Source organism: Pipistrellus hanaki, assembly GCF_964339955.1.
Source record: "Pipistrellus hanaki genome assembly, chromosome: 6".
Lineage (NCBI taxonomy): Eukaryota > Metazoa > Chordata > Mammalia > Chiroptera > Vespertilionidae > Pipistrellus > Pipistrellus hanaki.
Window position 1 is genome coordinate 36,763,098 of NC_140508.1, and position 14,224 is coordinate 36,777,321.

At 48.6% G+C, this 14,224-nt stretch overlaps 1 protein-coding gene across 1 annotated transcript in view; it reads right to left on the bottom strand.

Annotated features, from left to right (window-relative positions):
- Nucleotides 1-7,713: 7,713 nt before the first annotated feature.
- Nucleotides 7,714-14,224, bottom strand: part of UQCC1 (ubiquinol-cytochrome c reductase complex assembly factor 1) — a 107,286-nt gene continuing 100,775 nt past the window's right edge. The window contains exons 9-10 of the mRNA XM_084888614.1: nucleotides 12,021-12,134; nucleotides 7,714-9,171 (exon numbers count right to left, since the gene is read on the bottom strand). Of these exons, the coding sequence (XP_084744740.1) occupies nucleotides 9,037-9,171; nucleotides 12,021-12,134 (249 nt within the window). The 3' untranslated portion in view covers nucleotides 7,714-9,036. The remainder of the gene's footprint in view (nucleotides 9,172-12,020; nucleotides 12,135-14,224) is intronic.

The following is a 14,224-nucleotide window of genomic DNA, read 5'->3' on the forward strand; positions in this document are numbered from 1 at the left end:
AACCATTTACAGTTCAGGGGCATTAAGCACATATGCCTGGTTGTGCAACCATCACCATCCTCCATTTCCAGAACTCTCTTTATCTTGCAAGACTGAAACTCTGTACCCATAACTCCCTACATCTTTCTCTCTCTGGACCCTGGCAGCCACCTCTTTACTTTCTGCCTCTATGAATTTGGCTACTTTAGGTAGCTCATGGAAGTGGAATCATACAGTATGTGTCCTTTTGTGACTAGCTTATTTCACTTTGCCTAATGTCCTCAAGTTTTATCCATGCTGTAGCCTGATCAGCATTCCATTCCTTTTAAGGCTGAATAATATTCTATTGTGTGTATATACCACATTGTTTATCCATTCACACAAACCTGGGTTATTTCTACCCTTTGACTATTGTAAATAATGCTGCTTGAATATAGGCATACAGATTTGACTGTATTTTTGTGTATTTCCCTCTATATCCAAGTTTGTATTATATTCCATTTTTGTAAGTAAAAAACAAAACAAAAAAACCCCACATTTTGTATGGTTCTACTCAACATATATACTTATAACTATGCAGAACTGTACCTGTGCATGTATGTACTATGATGTTCGTGTATCTACTTGGCTGTCTTTAAGCATCTAGCTGCATGTCAGTGTATATTCACCTATGTGTGCATCTGTGTATACATACTCATGTGTGCCTGTCTGGACAGTGATGGCTTTGACCCTAACTCTGGTACGAGGGAGCTCAATGAGAAGGCAGGGGTGGGAAGACTGAGCCAAAGGGATCCCTGACATCCTGACAATGGAAGCCTGTAAATCAAACCCCCCAGGGCTGCAGGAATGGCGGCCCCTCCCGATGGGCCAACAGAAGGGTGGATAGATGGACCCTGGCCATGAGCCTGCAGCTAGGGCTGGGGGCCCAGGGTGATGGGAACCATACAGATAGCCAAGCCCAGACCAGTGTGTTGGGCAAAGGTCCCTTAATAACTGTTATTAAGAGGGGGGGAAATATTTTCCTGTCCAGGAGTTGTGTCAGGCGCCGCTTGGCATCTCTCTGACGTCCTGAGGGACATTTAGCCGTGTCTCTAACCAGCCGAGTGGCGCCTGGGCAGGTGACTGTCCTGTGGGGGTGGTGGAAGCAGAGGCTGGGCCGCAGCCCTCCGGGGGCAGGCTGCCCTGATGCCAATGCTGCCACACACCTTTAAGGTGGCACCTCCGGGAGAGGGGAGAGAAGATTCCGGGGGAGAAGCAGCCAGGGCGAGCAGGGGAGCCGGCGTGCCCAAATGAATCAAGGCAAAGCAACCTACGATCTAGAGATGCAGGGCCAAGTGGTAAGGATCGCCAGAGGTTGGCTTGAGGTGGGTATTGGAGGATGAAAATTATTTCAAGATGTACAGAATGGTGCCGAAACCGGTTTGGCTCAGTGGATAAAGTGTTGGCCTGCGGACTGGAGGGTTTCAGGTTCGATTCTGGTCAAGGGCATGTACCTTGGTTGCGGGCACATCCCCTGTGTGTGTGTGTGTGGCGGGCCTGCAGGAGGCAGCTGGTCAATGTTTCTCTCTCATCGATGTTTCTAACTCTCTATCCCTCTCTCTTCCTCTCTGTGAAAAAAATCAATAAAACATATTTTTAAAAAAGAAGATGTACAATGGCAAGCAGGGTGTTCCAGGCTGGAGGGCGGAGGGACAAGGGCATGCCTGGTGAAGAAAGGTGGGGCGGTGGTATAGGGAAAGGACCATCAGAAAGGCCATCTGGGCCCCACTCTGAAGAGGATCTCGCTAAAGGGCGGCCTCTCGGTGCAAAGATGATGACACAGCGGCTGGCAGGGTGCCTAGAGTGGAAGCAGTCCCCCGGGGGAGAGTGGCCCAAAGACCAGACTCCCAGAAGCAGCCCGGGTGGGTGTGGCTCACTGACCCTGAGCACCACAGAGGCCTCCGGGAGGTCACAGAACTCTGCACTTAACGAGCAGAACAATCACAACTCTGAGTCACGGCGCCTGGATCTGCGGATGGACCCACACCACGTCCCTCACAGGCTGCTGTGAGGGGTAAGTGACTGACTGACAGGAGCAGTAGCCCAGTACCTGCTGGTTCCAGAGCTTGTCTGGCCATGGAAGGGCAGGGGCGTGGTGAAGGCCCGAAGACAAACGAAGCAGTGGCGGGGCCCCTGAAGGTCCCAGGGCTGGCCCTCAAGGTGAACTCGGCTCCTGGCTGTCAGAGGAGTGTGGCTCTGAGATGCTGCCTCAGCCCAGTTCAGGAGGCAAGGGCCTCTCTCCACTTTGCACACACAGACCAGTAGTCACACCTTTCTTGGCACTTGGGACCCTAAGGAATAAGGATTTTGGCAGAAAGGTGGCTGTGTCTGTGTCAGACTGTAGACACTGTGATCCCTCACATTCTTCCCTCCATCCCTCTCCATCTCATCTCATTCAATGGGGGTGATCCAGTCACCACTCCCTCCCCTCTCCATCCACTCCACTCTGCAAGCATTTACTTCTTTATCTGTACTGATGTGAGAGAGGGAAAGAGAGGGAGAGGAAATTGATTTGTTGTTCCACCCATGTATGTTCCCCCTAGTTGTTTCTTGTGTGTGCGCTGACCAGAGATCAAATCTGCGACCTTGGTGTCTTGGGATGATGCTCTAGCCACAGAGCTACCCAGCCAGGGTATACTCTGCATGTATTTAATGGCTACTGTAGGCCAGCACTGTGGTTCCAAAGATGAATAAGACCTGAACTCTGCCCTGAAGGAACTCAGTTTAGTGGTGAAGGCAGACTCATAATTATAAGCCACAGATTAAGCCGAAGTATAAACCAAATGCTTGGGGTTTAGAGCTCATGAGCCATTCTGGAACCTGAGAGAAATCATGTCTCCACTCCACACTCCCAACTAGGGTACAGCCCTGTGGCGGGCTTTCTCAGATGGTGACTAGTTGAAGGAGCTGTTTCTGGCCAGAGGGAGAGAGCAAGAGGGAAGGGGCAAGCCAGCACAGGGCCATGGATTCTGACTACTGACTGAAATCTCGAGTGAGCTCTCAGGGCCTCAGCTCCCGCCTGTACAGCAAGTGGCTGGGGTAGAGGCTTCCAAGTCCCTCACAGACCCCACATGATATTCTATCACTTTTTAAACACACACACACACACACACACACACACACAGATTTCAGAGAGGAAGGAAGAGGGAAAAATAGTAACATCAATGATGAGAGAGAATCATTGGTCGGTTGCCTCCTGCATGTCCCATACTGGGGATCGAGCTTGCAATCCGGGCATGTGTCCTGACTGGGAATCGAACCATGACCTCCTGGTTCATAGGTCAACATTCAACCAGTGAGCTACGCCAGCCAGGCCTATCACTTTTTTGATCAGTCAGGGCTTGAAGACTCTCTTCCTGGAAATTTCCCAATCAGGACCTTTTCTTCCCAAAGTGGAGGGAGGAGTCCTTGGCCTGCGCAGGGTCTAGGTCCTAGGCTCACCAGCAGGACACAAGGGAAGCCCCTTGGAAGCCCCAGAAAACTTGTGATGGGTAAGGTAACACCTGGGCAGGGGTAAATGGGCAGAGGATTATGGCCAGGGTACTAAGGTCTGTCCTACCCGCAGCCCAGTGGAGGGGTGGGCCAGGCATGGTGGGTTGGACTGGGGAAAAGGCTAGTTGGACATGGGCAGAACCAGGGCAACAAGTAAAGAAGGGTTGCTCCCAAGGAACGAGCTCTAACACTTTAGGACTGTCCAGTTCTCTGCCCACAAACCTGCCACACATCCTTCCTTCCCACTTCACCAAATGGCAGATAAACCCTAGATTCCTGGGTATCTAGACCAGCATGCGCTCCCCTTCCCCCTCAGTCCTCACTCTGAAATCCCTGTCCCCTATCTGTCCTCCAATTTCTGGTCTCAGGAAATGGCTCCCTCCTCCAGTCCAAAGCCCAGCCCTTGTTCTCAAATCCTGGCTTCCACTTCTAGAGGCATATAAATAATAATAATAATAATAATAATAATAATACCTAACATTTATGGGAAGTTTACATTAGACTCTTCCCCATCCCCACACACATCTTCAGCATTATCATGTGCTGAGGCCTTCGTTCTCTGTTGTTGTTTATAATATATTTTTATTGATTTCAGAGAGGAACAGAGAGGGAGAGAGAGAGAGAGAGAAACATCAATGATGAATCATTAATCGGCTGCTTCCTGCATGCTCCAGGTTGGGCATATGCCCTTGACCAGAATCAAACCTGGGACCCTTCAGTCTACAGGCTAGGGTGAGGCCTTCATTTTTACCCTGCTCTTCTAACTTCTGTCCAATTTTTTTTTCTCAGCTAGGTACCTCCAAAGACACCACAGCTGCTGCCACACTCTGCCTTAACCCTTTGCAACCAGTTTTCTCTCAAAAACCCTGCTCCTGAAATGGTCTAAAGCCCTTACGCCTCACCCACTTACTCTCTGCCCCTACTCCCTGCAGTGTGCAGCACTGAGAGCTGCCTCCTGGAAGCTCTCCTCTCCCTGGGCCTCTGCTCCAGATCCTCCCTCCTATGCCAGGTCCTGTCCTTCCTACCACACCTGAGAATGCTTCCCCCACGCCTTCCCAGTGCTGGTCTACCCTCTGCACTTCATCTCTGGGAGCTCATCCAGCTTCGTGGTTTTGAGCGTCCCTTCTATACCGAACAAGGCCAGTCCTTGGCCCCTGTCCTAATCCTCCCGAGGTCCACTCCTGCCCTCCCTGAGGATCTCTACTGGCTAGTCTTCCACTAGACAGCTCCTATGCAGACACAATGAAGGTGCACCAAAAGCAATGGGATTGGGCTCAAAATACACAAGACTGGTCACCTGGCACCAGTAAGTGGTTTCTTCTTAGTGGTCCTGTTTCCCTCAGGCATGGTGGGGGCAACAAACTCTAACTTATAGGGCACTTTAATTAGCAGTTGGGGGAAAATAAAACCACAACAAAAGGATTCTTCTTTTCAAGCACCATCTGCCAGGCATCGCCATCTTCAAGCTTCCAGCAGAGCTCTGTGATTTTCCCCTCTGGGGTGAACTTCCCCTTGAATCTCTACAGTCACTCCCAGGCTCTCAAGCCTAGATACCCAGAACCCCACTGTGACCGCACCAAGCCACACTGTGCGCTGCTCTGCATCTTTGCTCCCATCAGGCCAGTCCTTTCCAATAATGTAGGTGGTTTCCTGTTGCCTGTCAGATGCAGCGTGGCCCGGATTACCCCCACCCATGGCCCCACTCAGATCTTTGCAACCTTTTCTTCCCTTAGCAACCAACTTAGTTGGTCCACTTGAGTTCAAGGCCCACGTAAGTTCTGTGCCTTCCCATGGGCAGCTCCTCACTTCGTTTTTCTGGTCACTTATCTAAACCTTACCCATCCGTGTGTCCTGATTCTCTTCAAGGCATTTCTGATTTCTAACCCTTGTTCTGATTTTTCTTGTTAGCATGTGTATGTGTCCACACGTGGGTAGAATGTTGCTTTAAATTTCCTTTTACTTTTTAATTTTAGCACAACTGACCCTTTCTCCATCTAGTACTCCTTTTCTAGCATTGAAGCATTGGACGTGGGTGTCAGAACCACCGGACTGCATGCAGGGCAAATTTGGGCCTCCCTGAGCTTCAAATTCCCTCAGCAGTAACATGAGCTTAATAACACTTACCTCACAGAATGTCACTGAGGATTAAATAAGATAACAATAGAAAATTCCAAGCACTAATAAAAAAAACAAAAAGAAGAAAATACCAAGCAGTGTCTGGCACCAAACAGAAATGCAAAATGTATTGGCTGAATTATGGCCTGGGTTTTCATCTTAGCTTCATGTGTAAAATAGCAATTATGATTTTTAAAATTTTAGACAAAATAAAATCTTATTTACTACATTGTTCTGTATTTATCATTTACAACTGCTAGACATTCTTCTCAGTAAGGGAAGCATTTATTTCTTCTTTATATTTTTTATTTATTTCAGAGAAACAGTTATATATATATTTATATACTTTTTTTTTAATTGATTTCAGAGAAACATTTGTTTCTTCATATATATATGTGTGTGTAGGGAGAGGGAGAGAGATAGAAACATCAATGATGAGAGAGAATCATTGATCACCAGGCCCCCTACTGGAGATCAAGCCCACAACCCAGGCATATGCTGTGACCTCCTGCTTCATAGGTCAACACTCAACCTCTGAGCCATACCGGCCAGGCTGTTTCTTCTGATGAACAAGTACACTTCCTTTTATGTGACAATGGAAACTACATAATCTTAAGGCCTTCCAGTTTCTGCCTTGGGCAGCTAGGAAGCTCAGAGCAACATTTTATACTCAACTGCAGATTTCCTCGCTGACCTGCAGGAGGCAGTGTGAGCGAGGAGAGTAAAGGCCCTGAGGTTAGAAGATACGGGCAGGGGCACTCTTGGCCCCTTCTTACCCTAGATGACCCTACAGGCCTCTGTGAACCTTAGTCCCCTCACTTGTGACAAGGGGATAAGAGGATGAGGAAATTATCTATTTTTAGGACTGCTGTGAGGTGATATGTTAAAACACTTCACAAATTACCCAAAAAGTCATTTGAAACTTGGTTATTAGCAGCTGAGGTTTTCTAAAATCATTATTTCCCTTCTCTTCCCTCCCAATACTTGCATCTTATCTTTTAAACTTTGCTTTAATTATTTTGTAGGCTTATTATAACTGTGTCTCTTGATTAGTTGTGATCCTTTCTGGAAGTATATGGAGTACAAGTAAATAACAAAATTATCCCTAGAGGTTGCTCTTCCTAAGGACAAGAAATCAAGACCTTCACTTGTTTTGCATAACAACAATGAACAACAGAAAAACACTCAGCCATACTGAATTGTTAAAATAAGCTGAACCGTAGGACAGTCTGAGAAAAAGGGGCTTTTGAGGGGGCTTGTGCTGCTGATTGATGAGTTAGTCACTCATTCCTCCTTTCATTTGTCAGAGCTTACACTGATGCCTGCTGTGAGGCAGGCACTCTGTTGGGACTGGAAAAACAAAGGCGACTGACCCCAAACAGTGCTCACAGTGCAGGATGGCAGGAGGGATGAAAAAAGAAGTTTCCCTGGAGGACACGCCTGGAGAGGACAGGAGAAGGGGTACTTGGCGGCATGGAGTTTCTTTGGTCAGAGCGGGAGGGGGAGGATCCAGGCAGAGGGAACACACAGGTTGGTCTCTTCTGATAACCCCAACTGGTTCGGTTTGTTCAGGGAAGAAACTGGTTAGAGATTCACAAAAACAAACAAAGGTCAAACTAAGAAGAACTTATACCCTCCAAGGAACTTGGGTTTTATCTTGAAGGCGAGGGGTCTGTAGTCAGTGAGAGATGCTGATGGCCAGGAAGTACTTTGGCCCTTTTGAGATGCAGTATCACACAAGTTGCGTGCAGTGTTTGACAATTACTCCTGAAGGCAGGACGTGACTCCACGAAAAGGACAATCTGCTGGAGGTATTCATAGAGGGCCTGTATGAACATAGGCCAACTGAGATGTTGAGAAAGGGAGTCAAGTTCTGGACCAGGGCTGGACCTTTAAAGTAAGTTCCTTCCAAATCGGAGATTCCTTGATTCTATGGCAAGCCCGGTAGCTGAACTGGGGATCTGTTGCTGCGGGGCTGCTGTGGGCAGCAAATGGGTTAAGGCTCAAATAACTTTTATATATGAATTAATGTGTAGAGTTGGGAGCCAAAATCTGTTCCATTAATTTTTCCATCCATTCCAGGAGCAGTTAGGTACACACAGTAAAGTTTATTTTGGTGCATGGTATACTTCACTCCATTAAAAATAAATTAATCAGCAAATTCCTGCCTGGCTCAGCTCTGGTTTATGTAAATAGTGCCCAGCTGTAATGAGTTACAAGGTGTTATTATCTCACACACACAGAGGAGGCTTCACTCTGGAGCTCCGTTCACAACAAAAGCATCTTAAACAAACTCAGAGAAGGCGGCCTGATTTGTAATGTTTTCACAGAAGTGGGATATACCTCATCCATATAGAGTTTCTTTATGTGACTCATTTTATAGCAAGTTAAATGAAGGACGCTTGATGGGGGAGGGGCAATATGGTTCCACGCCCCCTTTCTTCAATTTAAGAAAATCCCCCCAAGAGATGACCCATACTCAGAGGGAGGAGGGGGCTGGTCCTCAAGTGCTCAGGCCCGGCTGGCTCGGCAGCACACACTCAGAGGGGGAGGGGCATAGGAAGCTGGGCACAGAGCAGGGCTCTGCGATGGTGCAGCAAAGCCAGGAAGAACGTTTTCTTTTTCTCCTCACTATCTCAAAGACGGGGGAACTGAGAGAGGAAGGACAGCATGTTCCTCACCTGATTCGTTGTTCTTGAGGCCTCTTTCCACATGACTTGGGATATGACAAGCACTTGGTCATCAGAGGCCTTTGGGGCCCCAGAGGACGGGGCCTGGCAGGCCATGGACGGGCCAGAACAGTGAACTGAAAGCAAAAGCAGCAGCAGAGACCCTCCTGACCCTGTCCCTGCCCGTGTCTCTGAGCTGGGGGGTCTTCCTCGGTTTATAGCATCTGCCACCTCAGATAAGTTTCTAAAAGACCCTGGATTAAAGAAGAATCATGGCAGAGTTAAATCTGATTCTTTTAATGGCCAACTCAACCCCTCAGCTCAAAGCCAGCGGACAGGGCATGGTTACCCGTTTTGATTCAGCAGCATTACAAACTGCTCCTGGGCCACAGTGGGCCCTTGGTGGGGTGTCCCCTTTCTAATGTACTCCATCCCTTCTGCGGCCTCTGGGAAAAGCTGTCCTCACCAGGTTGCTAGAGGGGACTTAGAGAATGTGTGCTGGGGAGCTCTTGCTCAGGTCTTCTCATGATGGAGAGAACACCCCAAAAGAGCTGCTCCCAGTACTAAACCTGACCAGATCAGATTCCTGGGTACACAAGAGGAAAATCAACACAAATGGGGCCAGGTATTTGACAGATGTTGTTCATAGGTCAGTTCAGGCCACTTTCTGCAGGGTCCTGGGCACTTCTACTCCGGAGGTTCTTCAACACCAGCGGGCCAGCTGCTCAGAGGGACCAGCACATCAAAGACCCTCGTCATTATAAACTGGGGAATGGGGTTTCAGGACGCTCTGAGGATTCTTCTCCACGAGAGGGCGCCAGCTCACCTCCCCGGTTAGCAGCAGATCCTCGCCATTCATGGAGTCCAGGTACTGAATCTGCAACAGGGAGAGCAGCACATAGAGGAAAGGGACAGGGCAGAATAGATGTGAGATGGCGCAAGGAACCACCTTCCAAAGGAGAGTAATGGAGCAGGCACCCCAGCTCTCAGGCCAAGGGTAGCCTCTGATCTCCCAGATTATTTCACTTAAGGAGGTTTGGAGAAGTCAGTCACTGGGAAAACTCACTGGGAAGGCTTTAGGGAATTCCCTCATGCTTCTGGCAGACACACAGACACACAAACCCTGACTTTCTGGACTGAAAGAACTTTCCAGAGAGGATGTGTTGGGGAGAGATATGTCCTTGAGGTAGGGGTGTGTGCACGTGTGTGTGTGTGTCCATTCAGAATAACAATGAATGGTGCCCAGGTGAGTCAATTCCCTTCTCTGAGACTTAAGTTCCTTGTCTGAGAAAGGTCTGAGAAAGGGGATAGTAACATGTACCTCACAGGACTTAGGACAAGATTAAATGATAGAACATTACTAGTCACTGGGACTTTTTGTCTCTGCTGTCCTCCAGTGGCCCTGACTCTGGTCAGTAGGCCCTAGCTTCATCCCTCTAGGATGGCTGGGGATTTATCCCCCTGACCAGCTCTGTGATGGAGAACTGGAACAGCTGTAGGGGAGATATGGTAGGCAGTTCTGCAGGAAGCAGGTAATCTAGTGAGTGGCTAGATCTCAGGAGATAAAGGCAATCTCTGGAAGGATTCCCCAGTGGCTGTTAATAAGGAGAGCAGAAGAAAAAGAAATTCTCTCCAATGGCCAGGCAGGATCTAGGAGGAGGGCAGGATCAGAACAGGAGTCAGCACTAGATTTAGAAAGGTGAGACTCCATTTTGGACTAAGAAGACATTTGGGGGATAATGGAAGGGGCAGGAGTCCAGAGGCCTCATCTTATGCCTCAGATCATCTCCCTCTTCCAATAATTCCTTCACCTCTGTTGTTTCATCTTCAGGCTGCGGACTGTTGAACAGAACCCCGGTCTCTCCCATTACCTCAGGTCTAGATTTCACATATCCTGCCATCCTCTGGGGCAAAAAGATCAACTGGCCCAATATCTTCCCTGAAATCCACTCCTCTTTTCAACTGCTCCATTTCTGTCCGTAGGGCCCCCACTCTGCCTACCTCCTGGGATGAAAATCTCAACATAACCCAACGGGGCTTGGGACCACCTACCACACCAACTAGCATCCTGGTGCAGGACGAGAATCTGCCCAGGCCCCAGCTTCCTGGTCTCCCCTGTCCTCCTCAGTCAGACTTTGTCTCTCCTTTCTTTGGCCTTCCACAGCACTTCGTTCCTACTGTATGACATCACAGACTGACTTATTCCAGGGTTAGCCTAGTGCCTGACTGGCTTCCTCACCAAACCAGGAGCTGGCTCCTTGAGGGCAGGGCTAGAACTCAGTAATCTCTGCTTTCTGAATAGAAAAGGGGCTCAAAACAGTTGCTCACAGAACTGGGTCCCTGTCAAAGCTCCATGCTTCCCTAACAGCCTCATCACTGTTTTCCAATTGCTGGCCTCTCCCTGAGGCAATATGAGACTTCTAATAGGGCACTGGTGGGGCAGTCCCTTCCTCTAAGACCCTCAGCTATGTCTTTGTCACGCAGCCTGGCACAGGCCCACCACAGCAGATGGAAAGTTGGGCTGGTCTCTCAGAAAACACAGCATTTGCTTTGCCAATTGCTACTGCTGGCTGAGGGTGAGCCTAGTGAACAGTAGGAGTCTCAGAATTCTCTGTGGGTGGGGCCCTCTGGCCATAATGCCTTCTCTCTGGTGCTGGCAGATTTGAAGAACCGTCAAACGGAGGTCCTAGCTTTGGGGATTTTCTACCCTTTGGGTCTGAAAAGCCCCAGTATGTTGCTTTCCAAGCAATCAACAAGATGGTCCTGTTGCCATCTTCTCCTCAAGAGCTGGGGTCTGGCCTTCCATTTTCTGGCTGTTGGAAGCTTGAAGGCCACAGACACAGGTGAATAAAAGAATAACTGTGGGGTGAGGCCCTTTCTGCTCCAGGGGCCAGGCCCATGAAGCAAAGATGTGACTCATGGGACAGCCTGAGCTGATGAGCTGTCTGGAGCAGCTGAGGCCTCTAGTGACTACATGAATCACCCAGCTTAGAGTTCTAGGCCAGCTGTGCAGGCTGACTCACTGGGAGACCCTGGAAAAGCATCTATGTTCATCTTCCCTGCCACTCAGCTCACTTAGCCATAAAGTAGGGGTTTCCCATCAATACAAGATGGGGAACATGGAGATCAAGGAGTGAATTCTCCACGGGCCTGAGAACAAAGCAATTAAGTAGTCCTCACTCTGGAACTTTCTCCTAGATACCTGAGTTTCAGGAAGCCCTGGAGAGCCAGAGAAAAGGGGGGGGGGGGGGGGGGGGAGCCCTACTTGACTATGCATAGCACCTAGTGGGAAGAAGCTTGAGAGATGTCTGTGGAATGCAGCCTGGAGCTCAGTCCTGCTAGAAATTAGCAGAAGAAAACATAAATCCTGGGGCTCAAAGTAGGTACAGAAATAGGGCCACAGAAACTAGGCACTGTATCCCATGCCCACATCTTATAGGACTGTGTGTCCCAGGATATAGCACAACACTTGGCACACAGAAGGCAATTAATGTGCCATGAATGAACAGAAGTTTCTGAAAGCAGGTGCCTTTTCTCCTATTCCCATTCCCTGACCCGTGGCCTAGCTTATGGTGGATACACAGAAAGTGCTCTTCATCGGGGCCCACTGGTGACATGATTTGATCAGAATTCCCTCAGAGTGGTGTCTAGGAACTCAGCCTCTCATGGTCCTCGGGCAGCCCAGCACTGAGACCTCAGGAAGGTCCTGCTTTCCATGAGACTCACCTGTTTCCTCACATATTCCACCAATAGTTCAAGCTGCCGGGGGTCTTCACATTTCTGGTTGAAGAAGGTTCTCCACAGGGCAGCAGCCAGCCCATGGTCATCTGAAAGGATCCCCTGGAACAGAGTGCCACAGTTAGTCTTCTGAGGAGTATGGAAGAGCCATGATACAAAAGCTAGGGATATTGAGAATACGCTAATAGCCATAGAATCAGCTCAGAGGGACATTACAGACACTATAAGAAACAGGGAAGCGACTTGGTAGAGCTAGAAGAGGTTTTTCAGAGAGTATCTGGTCCAAATTCTTCATTTTATACAGAGGAGGGACATGGAGACCAGAGGGGATGAATGACTGGCAGAGATGGGCTCATGTCTGGTTGACCCTCCCAGGCCACAGCTCCCTTTACTCAGCAGTGGTCCCACTACTGTCCACACATATGGGCTTGAAATAACAGAATTATATATTTTCCCAGAGATGGGTGTGGACTTCACCTTCTCTCCTGGTCCAAGGGCATATATCTGCAAGGCAGCTGGTAATTTGGGGATGGAAACTAGGCACCTGGCCTCAATGTTACCCAGCTCTAGGCTGGCCATGGCTGGCCCAGCCTTCCTAAGTAGAGGAACAGGCTGTTAGCAACATTCCCATGGTTCACAGAGGGAATGCTCAGAGCCTAACATTGTCTCTCTGGCACAGTTGGGAAGTCCAAATATCACTGAGGTTAATCAGCAGCTGGGCCATGGACTAGGGCCGTTTTATAGTTTGGACCTCTAAGGGAGGGCAGAGGAGGGTCTTATTTTCTGGGATAAGGGCAACTGAAGGGAAAGGTCCTGAGAAGTTTTCTGTCCAGGTGCCAAGGTAGTGTATGGAACCAGACAAAGTGCTGACTGGGAGTTAGAAGGCTGGATCAAGTCCTAGCTCTTCCATTGCCAAGCTCAAAAATGGTAAGAAGTTCACTAAACCTGAGTCTCAGCCTTCCCATCTATAAAAGAGAGATGAAAACACCTGCCCTTCTCACATCATCCTTAAATTATAAATAAAATATAACATAAAGATGTTTTGTTGAGTGTAATATATCACATACAAACATTAGGAGCTTGCGTTGGCAGGCAGCTGTTGATAATAGTTGGGATCTGGGGATCAGACCATCTGACTTCAAATAGAAGCTCTGTCACTTGATGTCTGCATGGCCTCTGAAAAGCTACTAGCTCTTCCTGAGCCTCAGTTTCTCACTGGCTAACCAAGCATAATACCTATCCCACAAAGTTGTGAGAATTAAGAGATAATGGCCATGAAAGACCCTTTAAGTGTTAAATCATTACACAAAGACTCAGGACCATTTATTTGACATGTTGTGGGCTGGCCTCTGTGGCACTGCAGTACATGAGGTCTGGCTTCAGGTCTGCTGCCAGGAAAAGCCATGTCCAGTATGACAGTTTGGTGGAAAAATAGTCCACCTGTTCCAAATGTCCCCGCTAAACAGCCCTGCAATTCCACCACTTAAGAGACTATCCTGGCACAATGGCTGAGTCAGGAAAACCAGCTTCTTCCGGTAGATGGGATAGGAGCCAAAGACTAGCTCAGGCACATCACCATTTTCTTAGCTATTTGCTAACACAACAGACTGCCTGTGTCTGAATGCCCTGGGCACATGCTGGAGTGCTGCTGGCAGCAACCCCCATGTGCTACATAGGAAGGAACAGGAGTGCGAGCGGGTGTTATGAGGACTTGGAGAATGAGCACAGAGCACAGGACAGCAAAAGCCATGGCCTGCTGCAAACAGGCAAACGTGGTGGTGGGTGAAATGGTTAGGAAGGGGCAAACCCATAATCAGTTCCTGATTATCAGAAGGAAATGGATGACTCAAGACTCACATTAACAGTGATAACAGCCTGACTATTCCAGATTGCCAGAGTTCCTTCACATCTGGCTCCTAATGACTACAGGTGCCAAGAAGAACAGATATTATTATCCTCATTTGAAAGAAAAGTACCCTAGGCTTGCATGTCATCTAGCTAATTGATGGCTGAACTAGGACCAGAATGCACTAGTGAGGCCAAGGGACGGTGCCTGACTAGCTCTAGTTAGGATGCAATATCTGGAACAGAGTGGAAGTGCAAGAAAAATGGTTAACTAAATCTACGAACCCAGCTTCAGTCCTCTTTCCACCATGCTGCTATTAAGTCAGTGAAAATAAACTGGAGACAGG